The sequence below is a fragment of the Artemia sp. Qi Xiang Cuo genome, chromosome 5, assembly GCF_049724085.1.
Source record: "Artemia sp. Qi Xiang Cuo chromosome 5, ASM4972408v1, whole genome shotgun sequence".
NCBI lineage: Eukaryota > Metazoa > Arthropoda > Branchiopoda > Anostraca > Artemiidae > Artemia > Artemia sp. Qi Xiang Cuo.
This window is the reverse complement of record NC_142798.1, coordinates 51,427,084-51,446,986: the sequence shown is the minus strand read 5'-3', so window position 1 is coordinate 51,446,986 and position 19,903 is coordinate 51,427,084. Positions and strand designations below refer to the sequence as shown.

Below are 19,903 nucleotides of genomic sequence, written 5' to 3'. Positions count from 1 at the left end.
GAAAAAGAAATTAGCTATTGATCAATTCTATTTTTCCAAATAATATAAAAATTTTTCACTTCGGATAAGATTTTTCTCAAAGAGATGAAAAAATTTTAAATACTGTTCCCAATTTTTTCATGGAAGATAGAAAAGTTCAAGTTCTCTTCTGAATTTTACCAAAGAACACACTTCAATTGTAATTTCTCCAGAGGAAATAAAAATCTTCCACTTCAGTTTTAAGTTCCCCAAAGACATAAAGAAATTTAAAGTTCTCTTCTAAATTTTTCCGTAGTAGATAGAAAAAGCTATACCATAGTTATGAATATTTTCCCGGAAGATAAAAAGTTCTAGTTCAATTTTTTATTTTCTCAACGAAGTGAATAAAAGTTCAAGTTCTATTCTGAATTTTCTCAATGAAAAAGAAATTGGTTATTGATCATTTCTGTTTTTCCAAATAATATAAAAGTTTTCCACTTCAGTTCAGATCTGTCTCGAAGAGATAAAAAATTTAAAATACTGTTCCAAGTTTTTCACAGAAGATAAAAAAGTTCAAGTTCTCTTCTGAATTTTACCAAAGAACACAATTCAATTCTGATTTCTCCAGAGAAAATAAAACTCTTCCACTTAAGCTCTTTATTTCACAAAGACATAAAGAAATTTAAAGTTAAATTCTAAATTTTTCGGTGGAAGATAGAAAAAAGTTCTAGATAGAAAAAGTCCCGGAAGATAAAAAATTCTAGCTCAATTTAAAATTTTTCACAGAAGATAAAATGTTCAAGTTATCTTCTAAATTTTACCAAAGAACACAATTCAATTCCAAGTATCCTAGGAAAAGGAAAATTTTCCACTTCAATTCAGATATTCCTCAAAGAGATGAAAAATTAAATATATTTTTCCAAATTTTTCCTAGAAGATAAAAAAGTTCCACCTCAATTCTGAATTTTACAAAAGAACACAATTCAATTCTAATTTCACCAGAAAAAATAAAAAGCTACCACATCAGTTCTTATTTCCCCGAAGAGACGAAAAAATTTAAAGTTCTGTTCCAAATTTTTTCGTAGAAGATTAGAAAAAGTTATACCTTAGATGCGTATATTTTCATGGAAGATAAAAAGTTCCACTTTAATTTTAAATTTTCTCAATGAAGCGAAGAAAGGTTCAAGTTCTCTTCTAATTTTTCCAAGAAAATAAAAAGGTTCTGGTTTTTCTCAAAGAACCAAACTTTTCATAGAAGATAGAAAGGTTCAAGTTCTCTTCTGAATTTTCTTAAAGAAGGGAAAAAAGTTAGCTCAATTCTGAATTTTACCAATGAAAATGAAAAAACCTTCCACTTCACTTCTTAATTTCTCAAAGACATAGAAAATTTAAAGTTTTATTCTAAATTTTTCCGTAGAAGGTAGGAAAAGTAATACCATAGTTGTGATTATTTTCCAGTGAAGATAAAATGTTCTACTTTATTTCTAATTTTTCTTAAATTCAGTTCCGATTTTTCTCAAAGAGATGAAAAAATTTAAAGTTCTGTTCCAAATTTTTCATAGAAGATAGAAATAGTTATAAATTGATCGTGAATATTCACCATGAAGATAGAAAGTTCCACTTTAATTCTAAATTTTCTCAATGAAGTGCAAAACGTTCAAGTTCTCTTCTAATTTTTCCAAGAAAACAAATAGGTTCCACGTCAGTTCTGGTTTTTTTATTCAAAGATATGAAAAATTTAAAGTTCTGTTCTAATTTTAAATTAAATTTTAGCTCCTTTGTCTTATGGATTTACCCCTCAAATTTTTAAATTAGAAAATAAGTGACTCGTTCTATTATTAAAGACAATCGTTCAAACTCGTTCATCTAACCTCCAAAACAATAGGTTAGATTAGATTAGGTATAAATAAATAATAATAATAAATAGAAACATTTCTACATGTTTAAGTTAGGTTAGGTTAGGTTAACTTATCATGAGCGCTCATGATAAGTTAACCTAACCTTTTGCGGCGAGTATGGTTAGGTTAGGCTAGATTAAGTTGGGTTAGATTAGGTTAAGTTAGGTTAGCCTACGTACGCTTCGCTTAGGTTAGATTAGGTTAGGTGAGAGACAGACAAAAAGTTAGGTGTATGGTCAGGTTAGGCTAGATTAAGTTAGGTTAGGCTAGGTTAGCCTACGTACGCGCGCATACGTAGGCTAACCTAGCCTAACCTAACTTAATCTAGCCTAACTTAATCTAGCCTAACCTAACCTAACCTTACACCTAACTTTTTGAGAAAAATCGGAACTGAATTTAAGAAAATTTAGAATTAAAGTAGAACTTTTTATCTTCACTGGAAAATAATCACAACTATGGTATTACTTTTCCTATCTTCTACGGAAAAATTTAGAATAGAACTTTAATTTTTTTATGTCTTTGAGAAATTAAGAAGTGAAGTGGAAGCTTTTTTCATTTTCTTTGGTAAAATTCAGAATTGAGCTAACTTTTTTCCCTTCTTTAAGAAAATTCAGAAGAGAACTTGAACCTTTCTATCTTCTATGAAAATTTTGGTTCTTTGAGAAAAATCAGAACCTTTTTATTTTCTTGGAAAAATTAGAAAAGAACTTGAACCTTTCTTCGCTTCATTGAGAAAATTTAAAATTAAAGTGGAACTTTTTATCTTCCATGAAAATATACGCATCTAAGGTATAACTTTTTCTAATCTTCTACGAAAAAATTTGGAACAGAACTTTAAATTTTTTCGTCTCTTCGGGGAAATAAGAACTGATGTGGTAGCTTTTTATTTTTTCTGGAGAAATTAGAATTGAATTGTGTTCTTTGGTAAAATTCAGAATCGAGGTGGAACTTTTCTATCTTCTAGTAAAAATTTGGAAAAATATATTTAATTTTTCATCTCTTTGAGGAATATCTGAATTGAAGTGGAAAATTTTCATTTTCCTAGGATACTTGGAATTGAATTGTGTTCTTTGGTAAAATTTAGAAAAGAACTTGAACTTTTTATCTTCTGTGAAAAATTTTAAATTGAACTAGAATTTTTTATCTTCCGGGACTTTTTCTATCTAGAACTTTTTTCTATCTTCCACTGAAAAATTTAGAATTGAAGTTTAAATTTCTTTATGTCTTTGTGAAATAAAGAACTGAAGTGGAAGATTTTTGTTTTCTCTGGATAAATTAGAATTGAATTGTGTTCTTTGGTAAAATTCAGAAGAGGACTTGAGCTTTTTTATCTTCTGTGAAAAATTTGGAACATTATTTTAAATTTTTTATCTCTACGAGACAGATCTGAACTAAAGTTGAAAATTTTTATATTATTTGGAAAAATAGATATGATCAATAACCAATTTCTTTTTCATAGAGATAATTCAGAATAGAACTTGAACTTTTCTTTACTTCGTTGAGAAAATTAAAAATTGAAATAAAACTTTTTATCTTCCTGGAAAATATTCACAACTATGATGTAGCTTTTTTCTATTTACTACGGAAAAATTTAGAATAGAACTTTAAATTTCTTTATGTCTTTGTGAAATAAAGAACTGAAGTGGAAGATTTTTATTTTCTCTGGAGAAATTAGAAGTGAATTATGTTCTTTGGTAAAATTCAGAAGAGAACTTGAACTTTTTTATCTTCTGTGAAAAATTGGGAACAGTATTTAAAATTTTTCATCTCTTTGAGAAAAATCTGATCCGAAGTGAAAATTTTTTATATTATTTGGAAAAATAGAATTGATCAATAGCTAATTTCTTTTTCACTGAGAAAATTCAGAAGAGAACTTGAACTTTTCTTCACTTCGTTGAGAAAATTTAAAATTGTACTAGAACTTTTTATCTTCTGTGAAAATATTCACAAGTATGGTATTACTTTTTCTATCTTCCACCGAAAATTTAGAATTGAAGTTTAAATTTCTTTATGTCGTTGTGAAATAAAGAACTGGAGTTAAAGATTTTTGTTTTTTCAGGAGAAATTAGAATTGCATTGTGTTTTTTTGTAAAATTCAGAAGAGAACTTGAACTTTTTTATCTTCTGTGAAAAATTTCGAACAGTATTTTAAATTTTTTCATCTCTTCGAGACAGATCTAAACTAAAGTGGAAAATTTTTATATTATTTGGAAAAACAGATATGATCAATAACCAATTTCTTTTTCATAGAGATAATTCAGAATAGAACTTGAACTTTTCTTTACTTCGTTGAGAAAATTAAAAATTGAACTAAAACTTTTTATCTTCCTGGAAAATATTCACAACTATGATATAGTTCTTTTCTATTTACTACGGAAAAATTTAGAATAGAACTTTAAATTTCTTTATGTCTTTGTGAAATAAAGAATTGAAGTGGAAGATTTTTGTTTTCTCTTGAGAAATTAGAACTGAATTGTTTTCTTTGGTAAAATTCAGAAGCGAACTTGAACTTTTTTATCTTCTGTGAAAAATTTGGAACAGTATTTTAAATTTTTCATCTCTTAGAGACATATCTGAACTAAAGTGGAAAATTTTTATATTATTTGGAAAAAGAGAAATGATCAATAACTAATTTCTTTTTCATTGAGAAAATTCAGAATAGAACTTGAACTTTTCTTCACTTCGTTGAGAAAATTAAAAATTGAACTAGAACTTTTTATCTTCTGGGAAAATATTCATAACTATGGTATAGTTTTTTCTATTTACTACGGAAAAATTTAGAATAGAACTTTAAATTTCTTTGTCTTATTGAACTTACAACTGGAGTGGGAAATTTGCATTTATTCTGGTGAAGTTAGAATTGAATTGTGTTCTTTGTTGAAAATCAGTATTGAACTTGACATTTTCATTCTCCTATGAGAAATTTGGAATATTAATTAAAATTTTTTCCTCTCTTTGGAAAAAAATCTGAACTGAAGTGGAAAATTTGGTATCTTTGGTAGAAAACTGGCTAGTTCGAACAGAAAAAGTGTTATCACTGATGAAAAATATTATTTCTAAGAGAAACTTATGTGTGTTCAGTAAAAGTATGTTAGTATTAAGGTAAAATGTTGTTACTTTGATGAGAATGTTTTTTAGTGTTAAGCAAAACTTGCTACTTCTGACAAAAAATTTGTTATCACAGTCAAAAAATGTTACTTATAAGAAAAAATTTTGTATCTTTGGTAGAAAACTTACTAGATCGAACCGAGAAAGTGTTATCACTGATGGAAAATATTATTTCTAAGAGAAATTTGTGTGTGTTCAGTAAAAGTATGTTAGTTTTAAGGTAAAATGTCGTTAGTTTGATGAGAAGGTTTGTTAGTGTTAAGCAGAACTTGCTACTTCTGACAGAAAAGTTGTTATCACAATCAAAAAAATTTTACTTATAAGAAAAAATTTGGTATCTTTGACAGAAAACTTGCTAGTTAGAACATAAAAAGTGTTATCACTGACGAAAAATCTTATTTCTAAGATAAATTTGTGTGTGTTCAGTAAAAGTATTTTAGTTTTAAGGTAAAATGTCTTTACTTTGATGAGAAGGTTTGTTAGTGTTAAGCAGAACTTGCTACTTCTGACAGAAAAGTTGCTATCACATTCAAAAAATGTTACTTCTAAGAAAAAATTTGGTATCTTTGGTAGAAAACTTGCTAGTTCAACCCGAAAAAGTGTTATCACTGATGAAAAATATTATTTCTAATAGGAATTTGTGTATGTTCATTAAAAGTACGTTAGTTTTAAGGTAAAATGTCGTTGCTTTGATGAGAAGGTTTGTTAGTGTTAAGCAGAACTTGCTACTTCTGTCAGAAAAGTTGTTATCACAATCAAAAAATGTTACTTCTAAGAAAAAATTTGGTATCTTTGGTAGAAAACTTGCTAGTTCGAACCGAAAAAGTGTTATCACTGATGAAAAATATTATTTCTAAGAGAAAATTGTGTTTGTTCAGTCAAAGTATGTTAGTATTAAGGTAAAATGTCGTTACTTTGATGAGAAGGTTTGTTAGTGTTAAGCTGAACTTGCTACTTCTGACAGAAAAGTTTCTATCACAGTCAAAAAAATGTTACTTCTAAGAAAAAATTTGGTATCTTTGGTAGAAAACTTGCTAGTTCGAACCGAGAAAGTGTTATCATTGATGAAAAATATTATTTCTAAGAGAAATTTTATGTGTGTTCAGTAAACGTATGCTAGTATTAAGGTAAAATGTCGTGACTGGGGGGGGGGGGGCTCCCCCCCCCCAGGCTGAATGATGCTGCCTTATTTTTATATTTTTGTTCTGAGATTTCTATTATATAGCATTAAAAGTGCCAATTAGACGAGGTTTGCCCCCTCCCACCTAACCTAACCTTATTTGATCGCAAATTGAAAGTCCTAGTTCAGTTTTTGAGGTTAGGTAACAGCGCCGCTATGTTTGTGCACAGATTGGGCTGTGGCATGTGCAGGCAGTGCCAGAATATTTCTGGAAGGGGCTGAAGGTCTTGGCCAACGCCCATACTGGACAACTGATGCCCTCACAGGAGTTTTATCACTGTTCTTGCTCTCTTGGGTGGTGGGGGAAGAGTTGGAAACTCCTAAAAAGAAGACAGAATTTAGTATAAATCCCAAAAACTACCCACCTTAACGGAGGGTCCCCAAATGAGGACCATGTAATAATAGAGGGGGTAAGAGATGCATAAGTTCTTTCCTGTAGGTGGGATTGTTCCTATAATCAAATGTTTTTCCAGATAAATTGAGTTTAATTTTAGTACCCTCCCTAAACTTATGTCATTGCATCCTACCCTTCTCTATAAAACTTAAAAACCTTAGTTTTCACACCTCGCAACAATAAAAGAAACTTTTTCAAAGAAAGGTATAGAATTAAATAATTTATTCTCCCTATAATAAGCTTTAGTAAGGCTAGAAATGTTTTAAATATGATAGAAAAAGAATAAATCTGAGTTTAATAGACAGAGAATAATAGGTCTCATTTCTCCCCAACCTAAGCCATTTCATAATGATAAGAAAAGTACCTAAAACTAGAATTTTTGGAGAATTAGGTGAATTTCTAAAAAAAACTGTGCACTCTTAAGGAAAAATGCAAGAATAAATGGTCATATTTGTACCTATTTTACCATAAAAATTAAGGATAAATGTTCCTATTTTTACCATTTAGAGAAAATATATGATTTTGATAAGTGCATAGAGATGCAGAGCATTTAAAGCAAAATAAGCTAAGGTATGTTTAAAGATTTAAAAGACTAGCATTATTCGTCCGCCGCTATGTTTGTGCACAGATTGGGCTGTGGCATGTGCAGGCAGTGCCAGAATATTTCTGGACGGGACTGAAGGTCTTGCCCAACGCCCATACTGGACAGCTGATGCCCTCACAGGAGTTTTATCACTGTTCTTGCTCTCTTGGGTGGTGGGGGAAGAGTTGGAAACTCCTAAATAGAAGACAGAATTTAGTATAAATCCCAAAAACTACCCACCTTATTGGAGGGGTCCCTAAATGAGGACCATGTAATGATAAAGGGGGTAAGAGATGTATGAGTTCTTTCCTATAGGCGGGATTGCTCCTATAATCAAGTGTTTTCCATATTAATTGAGCCTAACTTTAGTACCCTCCCTAAATTAAAGTCATTGCATTCTACCCTTCTATATCAAACTTAAAAACCATAGTTTGCCGCCTCGCAACAATAAAAGAAACTTTTTCAAAGAAAGGTATAGAATTAAATAATTTACTCTCCCTCTAATAGTCATTAGTAAGGCTAGAAAAGTTTTAAATATAATAGAAAAAGAATAAATCCGAGTTTAATAGGCAGAGAATAATAGGTCTCGTTTCCCCCAACCTAAGCCCTTTCATAATGATAAGAAAAGTACCTAAAACTATAATTTTTGGAGAATTAGGTGAATTTCTTAAAAAAAACTGTGCACTCTTAAGGAAAAATGCAAGAACAAATGGTCCTATTTTTACCTATTTTACCATAAAAATTAAGGATAAATGTTCCTATTTTTACCATTTAGAGAAAATATATGATTTTGATAAGAGCATAGAGATGCAGAGCATTTAAAGCGAAATAACCTAAGGTGTATTTAAAGCTTTAAAAAACTAGCATTATTCGTCTAGGGCTTGGATAAAATACCTTTCTCAGGTGCAAGTATTTATACCCTCTAGCTAAACTAGAATTAGCGATGAATAAATGTTATTATTGTGCACCCACATGCTCCTGTTAGAGCCCCATCTACATGCAATTTCCAGCCCTAAAATGTGATTAAATCATATGAAAATGTTTTGCTCCCATAAAATCTATTATGCGACAATTTTGCAGAGAAAAGCTCTTTCCAGACAGTCACCCCTCTTGTTCATAACAAACATGTATTGTTAATTAAGACGAAGCATGCGCGAAAGATTTTGACACATTTGATGATTACTATGCCAAGGTTTTAAACTAGCGTCTCTAGACATTAGGGGAGAAGAAAGACTGACCATGATTCGTTAGCCCTAGCATTCTAACAACAGAAAAGAGGGAACATTTTCGATTTCGAAACAATTTTATTGAATAATTACAACAATAATACTAAGCATGTGCAATTAGCGATACTGTTTATTGTCTTCAATATGCTTCACTAATGCACTTAAAGCACATTGAAGTCTATTCACATGTGCTATATCAACTTTTGCAGCGAAACATAATTGATCCTCCATTTTAAATTTGCTCAAGGATATTACATATCTTGCATATACTTCATCCCATTCCAGACAAAGCCGTGATCCTCTCGTGATTTCCACCGCAATGTTTGGTGCTCTTGTATTATTGCCATCAACTCCTGTATCAACTTCTAATAGGGTAAACATTCCACTCGTCATCAACACAAAAATATATATCCAAATGAGTAAAGTCAAACTGTTCTCACTCCTTTGAATTCTATTCACAGACTAATAAAACTATAGCAAAAATCCTTTCCTTATATTCTCTACAATCCTCTCCCGCTGATATGTAACCAGCCCTCTGATTAGTCTAGAAGGAAACACGTGATTTGTTTCCCGTTATCGGATCAATAGAATTCCCAATCGATTACGTAATCAACTTCTCAGAAATCCATTTTCCCTAGGGAGGCTATGACCATATATGGTGCCCCGTCACGAGCTCATGAGGTTAGGCTAGGTTACGCAATCAATTTCTCGGAAACGTGTTCTCCCTGGGGATTCCATGCCCATATATGGAGTCCCCGTTGAACTGACAGCACAGGTGTTCTCCCTAGGGACTCTCTGCCCATATATGGAGTCCCCGTACGAGCTCATGAGGCCTTTCTACTTGTTTTGTGAAGTATGGATGATGAACGTCATATTATAGACTGAAAGTTTTTCTTAGCTGTGAAGGCTGTTTGCAGTATTTTCTATTGGTGTCTTATCTCCCCTAGATCGGTGGTAATTAGAAACTACATTAAAAATAAGTTTTTCAACTGAAACTAAGGAGTGCCATTAAAACTTAAGACAAACATACATTATTACGTATAAATAAAAAAACGATCATGGCAACGTTGTTTCTACATTAAATTTTAATCAAAAACGAACATACATTAATTTAAAAAACAAAGTTTTTCCGAGGGAAGTAAAGAGCGAAACTTAAAACGGACAAAAATTACTATTTCGCAGCCTATCTAACATATATCAATAAAAATAGTACAAATAAACCAACTAATTATGTTTCCCTATGCTTTTAGGATTATAAAAAACTAGCGCTTTACTGGAAACACAAAAGTCAGGTATAAAAAACAGGATTTTTGATTTAAGAGCCAAAAATGAGGATGTAGCCTGACATAACTAAACGAATCGATAAGGCATCTCATAGTCTTACACCACTTGTGATATCAGTAGCTTTCAGTATACAATTAAAATTATCTTAAAAACATAATCGTAAAACTAAATACTTTTTTAATAACCGCGAAGTAATTGAACAGCATGCAGAAATATTGGATTGATTTATCAAGCATCATTTTGGTTTTGCAAGCATAATACCAATATTGGGTAATATACAGTCTTGAATTGTAAGAAATATGCTTTAGTATTACTTGAAATGAAGATCAAATAAGACATAATGTGAACTTTGGAAATTCGATTATTTTTCTCTATACAACAGTGAATTTCAAAGCTACAATACAAATTCTAACGCTAGTCTATAGCCCTAATAATATCAAGATGGCTTTACTTCGAACTTGTGTACGAACTAATCATGATATGTCCTTTTCAGAACAAAAACGAGAGCCAGTCATTGAACTGAGCCATTGTGCAGAAGTAATACCAAATTAAATGTAAAAAAAAAATAAAGCAAAACACTAATCTGGATTTTTACTTTATCTTAAAAGGGATTGATCCTAAAAGGGAATGATAATATTTTTATTCTGTAAAACGTGTCCTTAATTGGTTTGCTTTTACTGTACAAAAATTCCTATATTATTTGTGTCTTCAGTAAATCACTAGTTTTGCATAATCCTAAAAGCATAGGGAAACATAATTAGTTGGTTTATTCGTACTAGTTTTATTGATATATGTTAGATAGGCTGTGAAGTAATAATTTTTGTTCGTTTTGTGTTTCAACTTCGCTCTTTACTTCCCTCGGAAAAACTTTGTTTTTTAAAATTAATATGTATCAAGGAAGATCAGTTTAGGAAAAAGGCCGTGTGCCTAGGATGAACTAAATATTCCAGAAGGTGTTCTGGACACCCCAGATTAGACTGGGGCTGACTTTAAATTTCTGAGGAACTCTTGAAAAGTATTCAAAACAAGAGCCAAAAATAAAATGGGATGGAGTAGGAGTGTTTGCCAGTAAGTGGAAGCTATCTTGAAAAACTCCTAATATTATCTGACAATCTGCGCATTAAAAAGAAAAAAAAAGTACATTCTAAAGTAAAACTGACTGATAATCAATCCCTCATATCTTTAGTGGGATAATCCTTTAGAATGTTTTCTTTTCTTCAGGTTTTAAATTTGTACAGCTATCTCAAATTTGTTTGCGATTAGGTAATTTGCAATTCTATGTACAAATCTGCGGTGGTAAATGTATACAAAAGTGTTTCTTTTCGAATTTTTATTTTGTTATTTGCTTTGAAAGATTTGCCAAACCCAGCTCTCGTTTATTAAACGTTTTATAAATCAGCATGTGGATGAGTCGGCCAGGTGCTCCGAAAAGGATGGAGTTTTCTTTGAAAGGACGGGTAAAGTCAATAAAACAGTAAAATCAAAGTTAGTGTGTCATAGAATATATTTTAGGGAACTATGAAACGTGTCCTTAATTGGTTTGCTTTTACTGTACCAAAACTCCTATATTATTTTGTGTCTTCAGTAAATCACTAGTTTTGTATAATCCTAAAAGCATTGGGAAACATAATTAGTTGGTTTATTTGTACTAGTTTTATTAATATATATTAGATAGGCTGTGAAGTTATAATTTTTGTTCGTTTTAAGTTTCAACTTCGCTCTTTACTTCCCTCAGAAAAACTTTGTTTTTTAAATTAATATGTATCAAGGAAGGTCAGTTTAGGAAAAAGGCCGTGTGCCTAGGATGAACTAAATATTCCACAAGGTGTTCTGGATACCCCAGATTAGACTGGGGATGACTTTAAATTTCTGAGGAACTCTTGAAAAGTATTCAAAACAAGAGCCAAAAATAAAATGGGATGGAGTAGGAGTGTTTGCCAGTAAGTGGAATCTATCTTGAAAAACTCTTAAGATTATTTGACAATCTGCGCATTAAAAAGAAAAAGTACATTCTAAAGTAAAACTGACTGATAATCAATCCCTAATATCTTTAGTGGGATAATCCTTCAGAATGTTTTCTTTTCTTCAAGTTTGAAATTTGTACAGCTATCTCAAATTTGTTTGCGATTAGGTAATTTGCAATTTTATGTACAAATCTGCATTGGTAAATGTATACAAAAGTGTTTCTTTTCGAATTTTTATTTTGTTATTTGCTTTGAAAGATTTGCCAAACCCAGCTCTCGTTTATTAAACGTTTTATAAATCAGCATGTGGATGAGTCGGCCAGGTGCTCCGAAAGGGATGGAGTTTTCTTTGAAAGGACGGGTAAGGGCAATAAAATAGTAAAATCAAAGTTAGTGTATCATAGAATATATTTTAGGGAACTATGAAAGAAATTTTAAGAACCGAGATTTCAGAGAGAACCTGAGACACTCATGTACCCACTTCTGAGCTAACTCAGCACGGAACCAACACAATTCAATAAATTGAAGTAACTTACATTGCTCTGCTTACGAAGATCACTTCTGATTCAGTGACTCACGATTCACAAACAGATAAGTTGCCATGGTAACAATAATTAAATGATTTTTTTTTTACACAATTGTCAAAGGCGAGAACCCTGCTTTGATCTCATAAAATTGATTCTAGCCCTAAAGATATTAAATAAAAGAATTTTAAATTGTAGATGGGAAATCAGTATGCACTGCTCAATGGTGAGAAAAGTTCAGAGCCAATCATAAGTCGTTTCTTTGGAATATTTTTCATGATATTTCAGACCGCTAGCATCTGGGGAAACCTAATATCCTCTTTTGGTAAGTGAATTCTCGCAAAAATAGAAGTAATTGAAATGGACTATATACATATATATATATATATATATATATATATATATATATATATATATATATATATATATATATATATATATATATATATATATATATATATATATATATATATATATATATATATATATATATATATATATATATATATATATATATATATATATATATATATATATATATATATATATATATATATATATATATATATATATATATATATATATATATATATATATATATATATATATATATATATATATATATATATATATATATATATATATATATATATATATATATATATATATATATATATATATATATATATATATATATATATATATATATATATATATATATATATATATATATATATATATATATATATATATATATATATATATATATATATATATATATATATTCGCAGCCTGCCTAAATGTTTTTCCTTTGACTTACGTTGTATTTCTTTCTGCACAAGCACATATAAATCCTGTCAATATTAATTTGTTTTATTATTATTCATCACAATCGAATTTACAAGGACATGCCTCTCAGTCTCAGCGGATTGCCATTTGAAATCAAATTTGACACTGCCTTTAAAGGAAAAGTTTCCAGTTAATTTACTCTAATTTACTTTAAACTTTAATATAAATGACCAAGAAAATTTGCCTTAGAAACCATTTTAATTTAAAAAAATTGTGCTGAGATTAAATAAATTTAAGAAAAAACCATTTTTTTACCAAAAAGAAGTTTTAAAAGAGAAGTGCAGAGTATATTAAATCAAACACGAGCAAACATGTATTGATGTAATAATTCACACCCAAAAGAAACAGAAACTACTATGAGATCCAAAACAAACAAAAATCACAATAAATAATCAGAGAACAACTTAAATTGAACAGAAATTGACACAAACAGGAGAAGGGCGAACATCCACTAGGCCATGTAAAGGCCAGAGCACCATTTGCTTTTTGCTAAAAATAAAATATATTTTAAATTATTTTCTTTTTATAACGTGAACAAATTAAACGCAGGTACCATCACTCTTATTTGTAAACTTTAATTAGCCTTAATATTTTTTTGTTGTTGTTACGCTGTTGTTGATATTGTGAAAAATTAAAGCAGACTGAAAATAAAAATTGTTGTCAGTGAAGTAAAATGTCGCTCAAGTCGTTAGAAAGCGTAGAAGGCGTTAAATCCTTCTTCGATTTGTGTCAATTTCTATTCATTTTAAGTTTGACTTGATTATTCTTTGTAATTTCTGTTCTGTTTTATTTATTTTTTTTTTTTATTTTTTTTTTTTTATCTCATCAATTCTTTGATAGTAATTTCTATTCATTTTGAGCTTGAATTATTTGTGACTATATTTAAGCTATTATTTGGTTTAACATAGCTCACTAATTATCTTTGAAAAAGTTTTTTTCATTGAAGAAAAATTAATTTCCATTCTTCGTATCGGTTAATAAAATAATAGTTGTTACTTTTTTTTCGTTTTTTTGCTGAAGCACTAAAATTTTGGCTTACAATTTATATTCTAGACCAAATTGTGCAACAAATTTCAATGATAGGTTTAGTATATAATTTTGGACAGATGGGGAGGGGGAATGTTTTCTGAGTGAATTGAATGTATAAAGAATTTTTTGCCTTCTATGGGTCTGAATCCATCCTGATCCCCCGTCCTGTTATCTTGTCAACCTGACCCCTCACTTCGAACAAAAACTAATATTGATCGAAGGTTTCATTAGAAGAATCTTATTGTATCATACTTTTTTTTAACTATTTGTTGGTTTAAGTAAATGCATTTTGAGCTCACTTATTAAAAATACTTCTGTTTTGTTCTGTAATAATAAGATAAAAAAAAACGTCGAGAATCAATGCAACCAGATTTTTTTCTGTTTGGAATTTCGAGGCTCCGAAATTTTACTTCAGAAACAGAGAGTATTTCGTACTAAGAATCGACAGGACATAATTTTTCTTCAAAAATCTATTTCCCTTGCTAAAAATATAAAATATTCAAAATTAAATTTTGAAATTTTAAAATCTACCTTCCCCATCGCAACGTCAAATATTCCCTCAGAGTTTCAACTGGGTTCCTCTAGCTGTTTATTTCTGTTCGAGAGATATTGCAGTTAGTGTGTTAAGGTAAACTGGATGCATACAATGTCTTTCGATTCCCAAAATACTGTAAAAAGTTGAAAAATCTAGATAGCCCCTTTTGATTTACTCTGATGCACATGCCGTTCCCCGAGTACACTTTTGAGAAACTCTGGTAATCTTGACCTTGCAAATGATCCGTAAGAGCTCAATTAAAACACAAAGAATTGGAAACAAAGAATTTTTATTCCATTTTACGACCCTCCACCCCCTCCCATTCGCAGTAAATGCATGAATTTCTTAGCCCAAAGAAAAAAAAATCTCTGACAGTTTTAAGATTAAACATGGCCCCTTTTACATTAGAAAGGGGCATCGTATCTAGACCTATCCACTATTAAAAAAAAAAAATATCTTAAAATGATTTATGTATTTCGGTTGTGAGGGGCAGGTAGCAAAAAAGGGTACATGAGGGAGGTTGGTTGCTCTCCAATCACTTTCAATCCTAAAAAGGCAAATAGAGCTTTGACTTTCCAATTTACGTGATCCCTTTCCGTTCCGGAGATATTACACATATCTGCTGATAACGTCTTTTGCATTGAGGTTAAAGCTTTAATTTAAAGCACTTACCTCAGATATTGCAGATACGCCATATTAAGAATCAACACGCCCGTATTGCCTTTTAAATTAATTCAACCTCCCAAACGACGTTCCTGAAACTTTCAATTTAATACCCTTAGTCATTCTTCAGATATTACATATACGTCATGTTGCCGTCATCTAACCTTAGCTATTCAAATATATCCGAGATAAGCCATTTTGACAACCTGGGTGCACATAGGGTCGTTTGATTTAGCCAACACTTCCAACCCCACATTCCTGAAATTTTCAACATAATATCCTTAGCCATCCCTAAGATACACAAAATAAGCTATTTTGAACAGGCTGGATTGGATGCATTCAGTGTCTTTTGATTTAATTCAACATCCCTCTCAAAATTCTGTGAAAATTCCGGCATCATAACATTAGCCATTCCAGAGATATTGCAGATAAGTAATTTCGACAACCTTGATAAACATTCTGTCTTTCGGTTTAATTCAACACACCTCTCAAACACAGAGGTGTCAATTGTGGGAGTGAAAAGACATTCGCAACTCCGAACGAAAATTTTATCCCTCCCCCTAAATCTTCATAAACACCTTTTTTCTTTATTTCCAGTGAAAATTGAACAACACAACAAAACTGCTCCCTTTACTTTAGGTTTTGAAAAATAAAGTCCCCCCTCCCTATGTATCCGTGAATTGACACTGCAGATCAGTACTCCCTGAAATTTTCAACTTAATACTATTAGCCATTCCCGAGATATTGCAGATACGCCTTCTCTTAAGTTTTTCTTATTTAAGTTTAACGTCCTCAATATCATTGGCAGCGCGCTAGGGCTGCCAAAGTAAAGAACAATGTGGGCACAATGTGTTTTTGGTTTTTTCTCCATACCCGGGCACTTCGTATCGAAGGAGTTGTCGTAGAAACTTCCAAAAGGGCTCATTCGATTGGAAATTGGAGTGGCTAGTGCCCTTTTTAATAGTCGAAAGTGATTGGAGGGCAAATGACATCCCCCCACGCCCGTCATTTCCCCAAACACATCCAATCTAAATTTTTTGAGATAGCCATTTTGTACAGCGTATATTTATTTCCAGATAGAAAATATCTTTTTGAGGAGGACACTCCCCCACAACCCTCGGGGCAAGGGTTTTAAGTTATGCCCTGAGGGCACATAAGATCAATGTTGACACAATGTACAGTTTATTATTTTTTTCTTTAAAGCAGGGCACTTCATATGGAAGGGAGCGTCGTAGAGACTTCCAAAGGGGCTCATTTGATTAGAAATCGAGAGTTCTAGTGCCCTTTTTAATAGTCGAAAGTGATTGGAGGGCAGCTAGCCCCCCCCTCACGCCAATCATTCCCCCAAACAAATCCAACCAAAACATAGCCATTTTGTTCAGCGTAGTTGACTTCCAGATAGAAATTATGTTTTGAGGAGGACACTCCCCCACAACCCTCGGGGCAAGGGTTTTAAGTTATGCCCTGGGGGCATATAAGGTTTCTATAGAAGGCGTTGTCGTAGAAACTTCAAAACAGGCTCATTCGATTTGAAATTCGAAGGGCTAGTACCCTTTTTAATAGTCGAAAGTGATTGGAGGGCAACTAGCCCCCCCTCCATGCCCATCATTTCCCCAAACACAACCAATCAAAATTTTGAGATAGCAATTTTGTTCAGCGTAGTTGATTTCCAGATAGAAAATATGTTTTTGAGGAGGACACTCCCGCAAAACCCTCGGGGCAAGGGTTTTGATTTATGCCCTGGGGGCATATAAGGTTTTTTATATGAGGCATTGTCGTAGAAACTTCAAAAAAGGCTCATTTGATTGGAAATCGAAAGTGATTGGAGGGCAACTAGCCCCCCCCCCTCACCCCACGCCCATCATTCCCCAAAACACATCCAATCAAAATTTTGAGATAGCCATTTTGTTCAGCGTAGTTGATTTCAAGATAGAAAATGTGTTTTTGAGGAGGACACTCCCCAACTACCCTCAGGGCAAGGGTTGTAAGTTATGCCATGAGGACATGTAAGGTTTTTTATAAGTGTTGTCGTAGAAACTTCAAAAAACTCATTCGACTGGAAATTCAAAGGGCTAGTGCCCTTTTTAATAGTCGAAAGTGATTGGAGGGCAACTAGCCCCCCCACGCCCATCATTTCCCCAAACACACCCAATCAAAATTGTGAGATGGCCTTTTTGTTCAGCGTAGTTGATTTACAGATAGAAAATATGTTTTTGAGGAGGATACTCCCCCACAACCCTCAGGGCAAGGGTTTTAAGTTATGCCCTGGGAGCATATAAGGTTCTTATAGAAGGCTTTGTCATAGAAACTTAAAAACAGGCTCATTCGATTGGAAATTCAAAGGGCTAGTGCTCTTTTTAATAGTCGAATGTGATTGGAGGGCAACTATCCTCCTCCCCCCACGCCCATCATTCCCCCAAACACATCCAATCAAAATTTTGAGATAGCCATTTTGTCCAGCGTAGCTGATTTCCAGATAGAAAATACGTTTTTGAGGAGGACACTCCCCAAAAACCCTCAGGGCAAGGGTTTCAAGTTATGCCCTGGAGGCATATAAGGTTTTTGTAGAAGGTGTTGTCGTAGAAACTTCAAAAAAGGCTCATTCGATTGGAAATTCAAAGGGCTAGTGCCCTTCTTAATAGTCGATAATGATTAGAGGGCAACTAGCCCCCCACGCCCATCATTCCCCCAAACACATTCAAATAAAATTTTGAGATAGCCATTTTGTTCAGCGTAGTTGATTTCCAGATAGAAAATATGTTTTTGAGGAGGATACTCCCCCACAGCCCTCAGGGCAAGGGTTTTAAGTTATGCCCTGGGGATAAGGTTTTTATAGAAGGCGTTGTCGTAGAAACTTCAAAAGAGGTCATTCGATTTGAAATTCAAAGGGCTAGTGCCCTTTTTAATAGTCGGAAGTGATTAGACGGCAAATAGCCCCCCTCCCACGCCCATCATTCCCCCAAACACATCCAATAAAAATTATGAGATAGCCATTTTGTTTATCGTAGCTGATTTCCAAGTAGAAAATGTGTTTTTGAGGAGGACACTCCCCCACAACCCTAAGGGCAAGGGTTATAAGTTATGTCCTGGGGGCATATAAGGTTTTTTTATTGAAATCCTTGTCGTAGAAACTTGAAAAAGGGCTCATTCGATTTGAAATTTAAAGGGCTAACACCCTTTTTAATAGTCGAAAGTGATTAGTGATATTTTTGTTGTTGTGTTGTTTAGACCAGGGCACTCGCAAAACCCCTACGCCTTCCCAAGGCCAGAACAAAACTTGCACTTTACTGAAAAAATACAAATGAATTTGCATTGTCAGTTTAATATACATATACTAATATTTAGTAATCAAAATTTTAATATTATTTGATTTATTAAAGTTATAAAAGTAAAAACATTTATATTTTTTTCAGGAAAGTGCAAATTTTGTTCTGGCCTTGGGAAGGCGTAGGGGTTTTGCACCAAACTTATGTTAATTTCTGCTCGTTTTGAGTTTGACTCGGTTATTTATTCTAATTTCTGTTCGTTTTGGGTAGCATTTATTCATCGATGCTGATTTGTGGTAGTTTCACGCTTGGTAGATTATTTGATTTGATTTTTGCTCATTTTTGTTTAATGGAGTTCTTTACTTTTCTTTGAAAAACTTATTTTCTGGAAAAAGTTTTTTAATTAATTTTCTGAAAATACCAACTTAATACCACTCGTCCCTTCGGACAACCAGGATAAAACAGTTCCCCTTTTTCACTACAAAACCGAGGTTAAACAATGGAAACGATGCATAAATTACCAGTTCACCGGTGTGGTTTCATGCTGATCCAAAACAAGTGGCTAAATGCTAAGAAGGGTTTGTGCTCGCTGCTATTTTTATAGCACGTCTCACGTTTTTTCTCTGACACCTTGGTTAAAATTAAAAATTTTAAAATGGGATAAGAGTGAAAATTGGTATCCCAAGTACCTTCGGTAAATTCTTGTTTTGCGAATGCTCAAAATTATACTTCTCGCTAAGTCTTAATACAACTCCGACAGGAAATCTGTGCACATTAAAAAAAAAAAAAAAAAAAAAAAAAAAAAAAAATAATAATAAGAGCTTCTTGAGGTTCAAAAAATTAAAAAAATAACAGCAAACATTGACAAAATCTTGTTGTCAAATCAGTTTATTCCAATGAGCTATTAATTACAGTTCTATCTACCGATCAGAAAGCAGAGTCAACACTGAATCAAACACAAGTGCAACAATACTGTGGAAGAAATTTTTGTCCATATACAGATATACCAACAGGTGATGAAAAAAATTGGCAGGAATTGGAGAGTGATGCAATAGCTGACGAAAAACGCTGGCTTTTGTCCGGAATATTTTTAGCCTGCTCCCTCTTTGGTTCATTCCTGGTAGGAATTGGAGTCGATCCTCTGACAAAGCAAGTATTTTATATAATTCATTTCTCATATGGAGAAAGAATAGGAAGGCTATTTCGGGAGGGACCAGGGGGCATACCACCCAAACTGTTGAAACACTAAAATAAACAGAATCTACTACTACTATTAACAGCTTGCTGCAGCATCAAGCCACCTGAGGGCAACGCAGTTGCGCACGCTCCTCCTCCATCCCAATCCATTCAAATCCTCCCTATTTACAACCTCCCAAGAAGTTTCCATATTCCTTAAATCTTTCCTTATGCAATCCTCCCACCCAAAATGGGGGTAACTTGCT

The 19,903-nt window shown here is 32.4% G+C and overlaps 1 protein-coding gene across 2 annotated transcripts in view; it reads left to right on the top strand.

Annotated features, from left to right (window-relative positions):
- The window catches only part of LOC148952241 (N-acetylglucosamine transporter UNC93A-like), a 114,136-nt gene that overhangs the window by 30,912 nt on the left and 63,321 nt on the right, over window positions 1-19,903 (top strand). For both annotated transcript variants that reach the window (XM_089088891.1, XM_089088890.1), the window contains 2 exons: window positions 12,318-12,444; window positions 19,376-19,610. In XM_089088891.1, coding sequence (XP_088945017.1) covers window positions 12,318-12,444; window positions 19,376-19,610 — 362 coding nt within the window. The remainder of the gene's footprint in view (window positions 1-12,317; window positions 12,445-19,375; window positions 19,611-19,903) is intronic.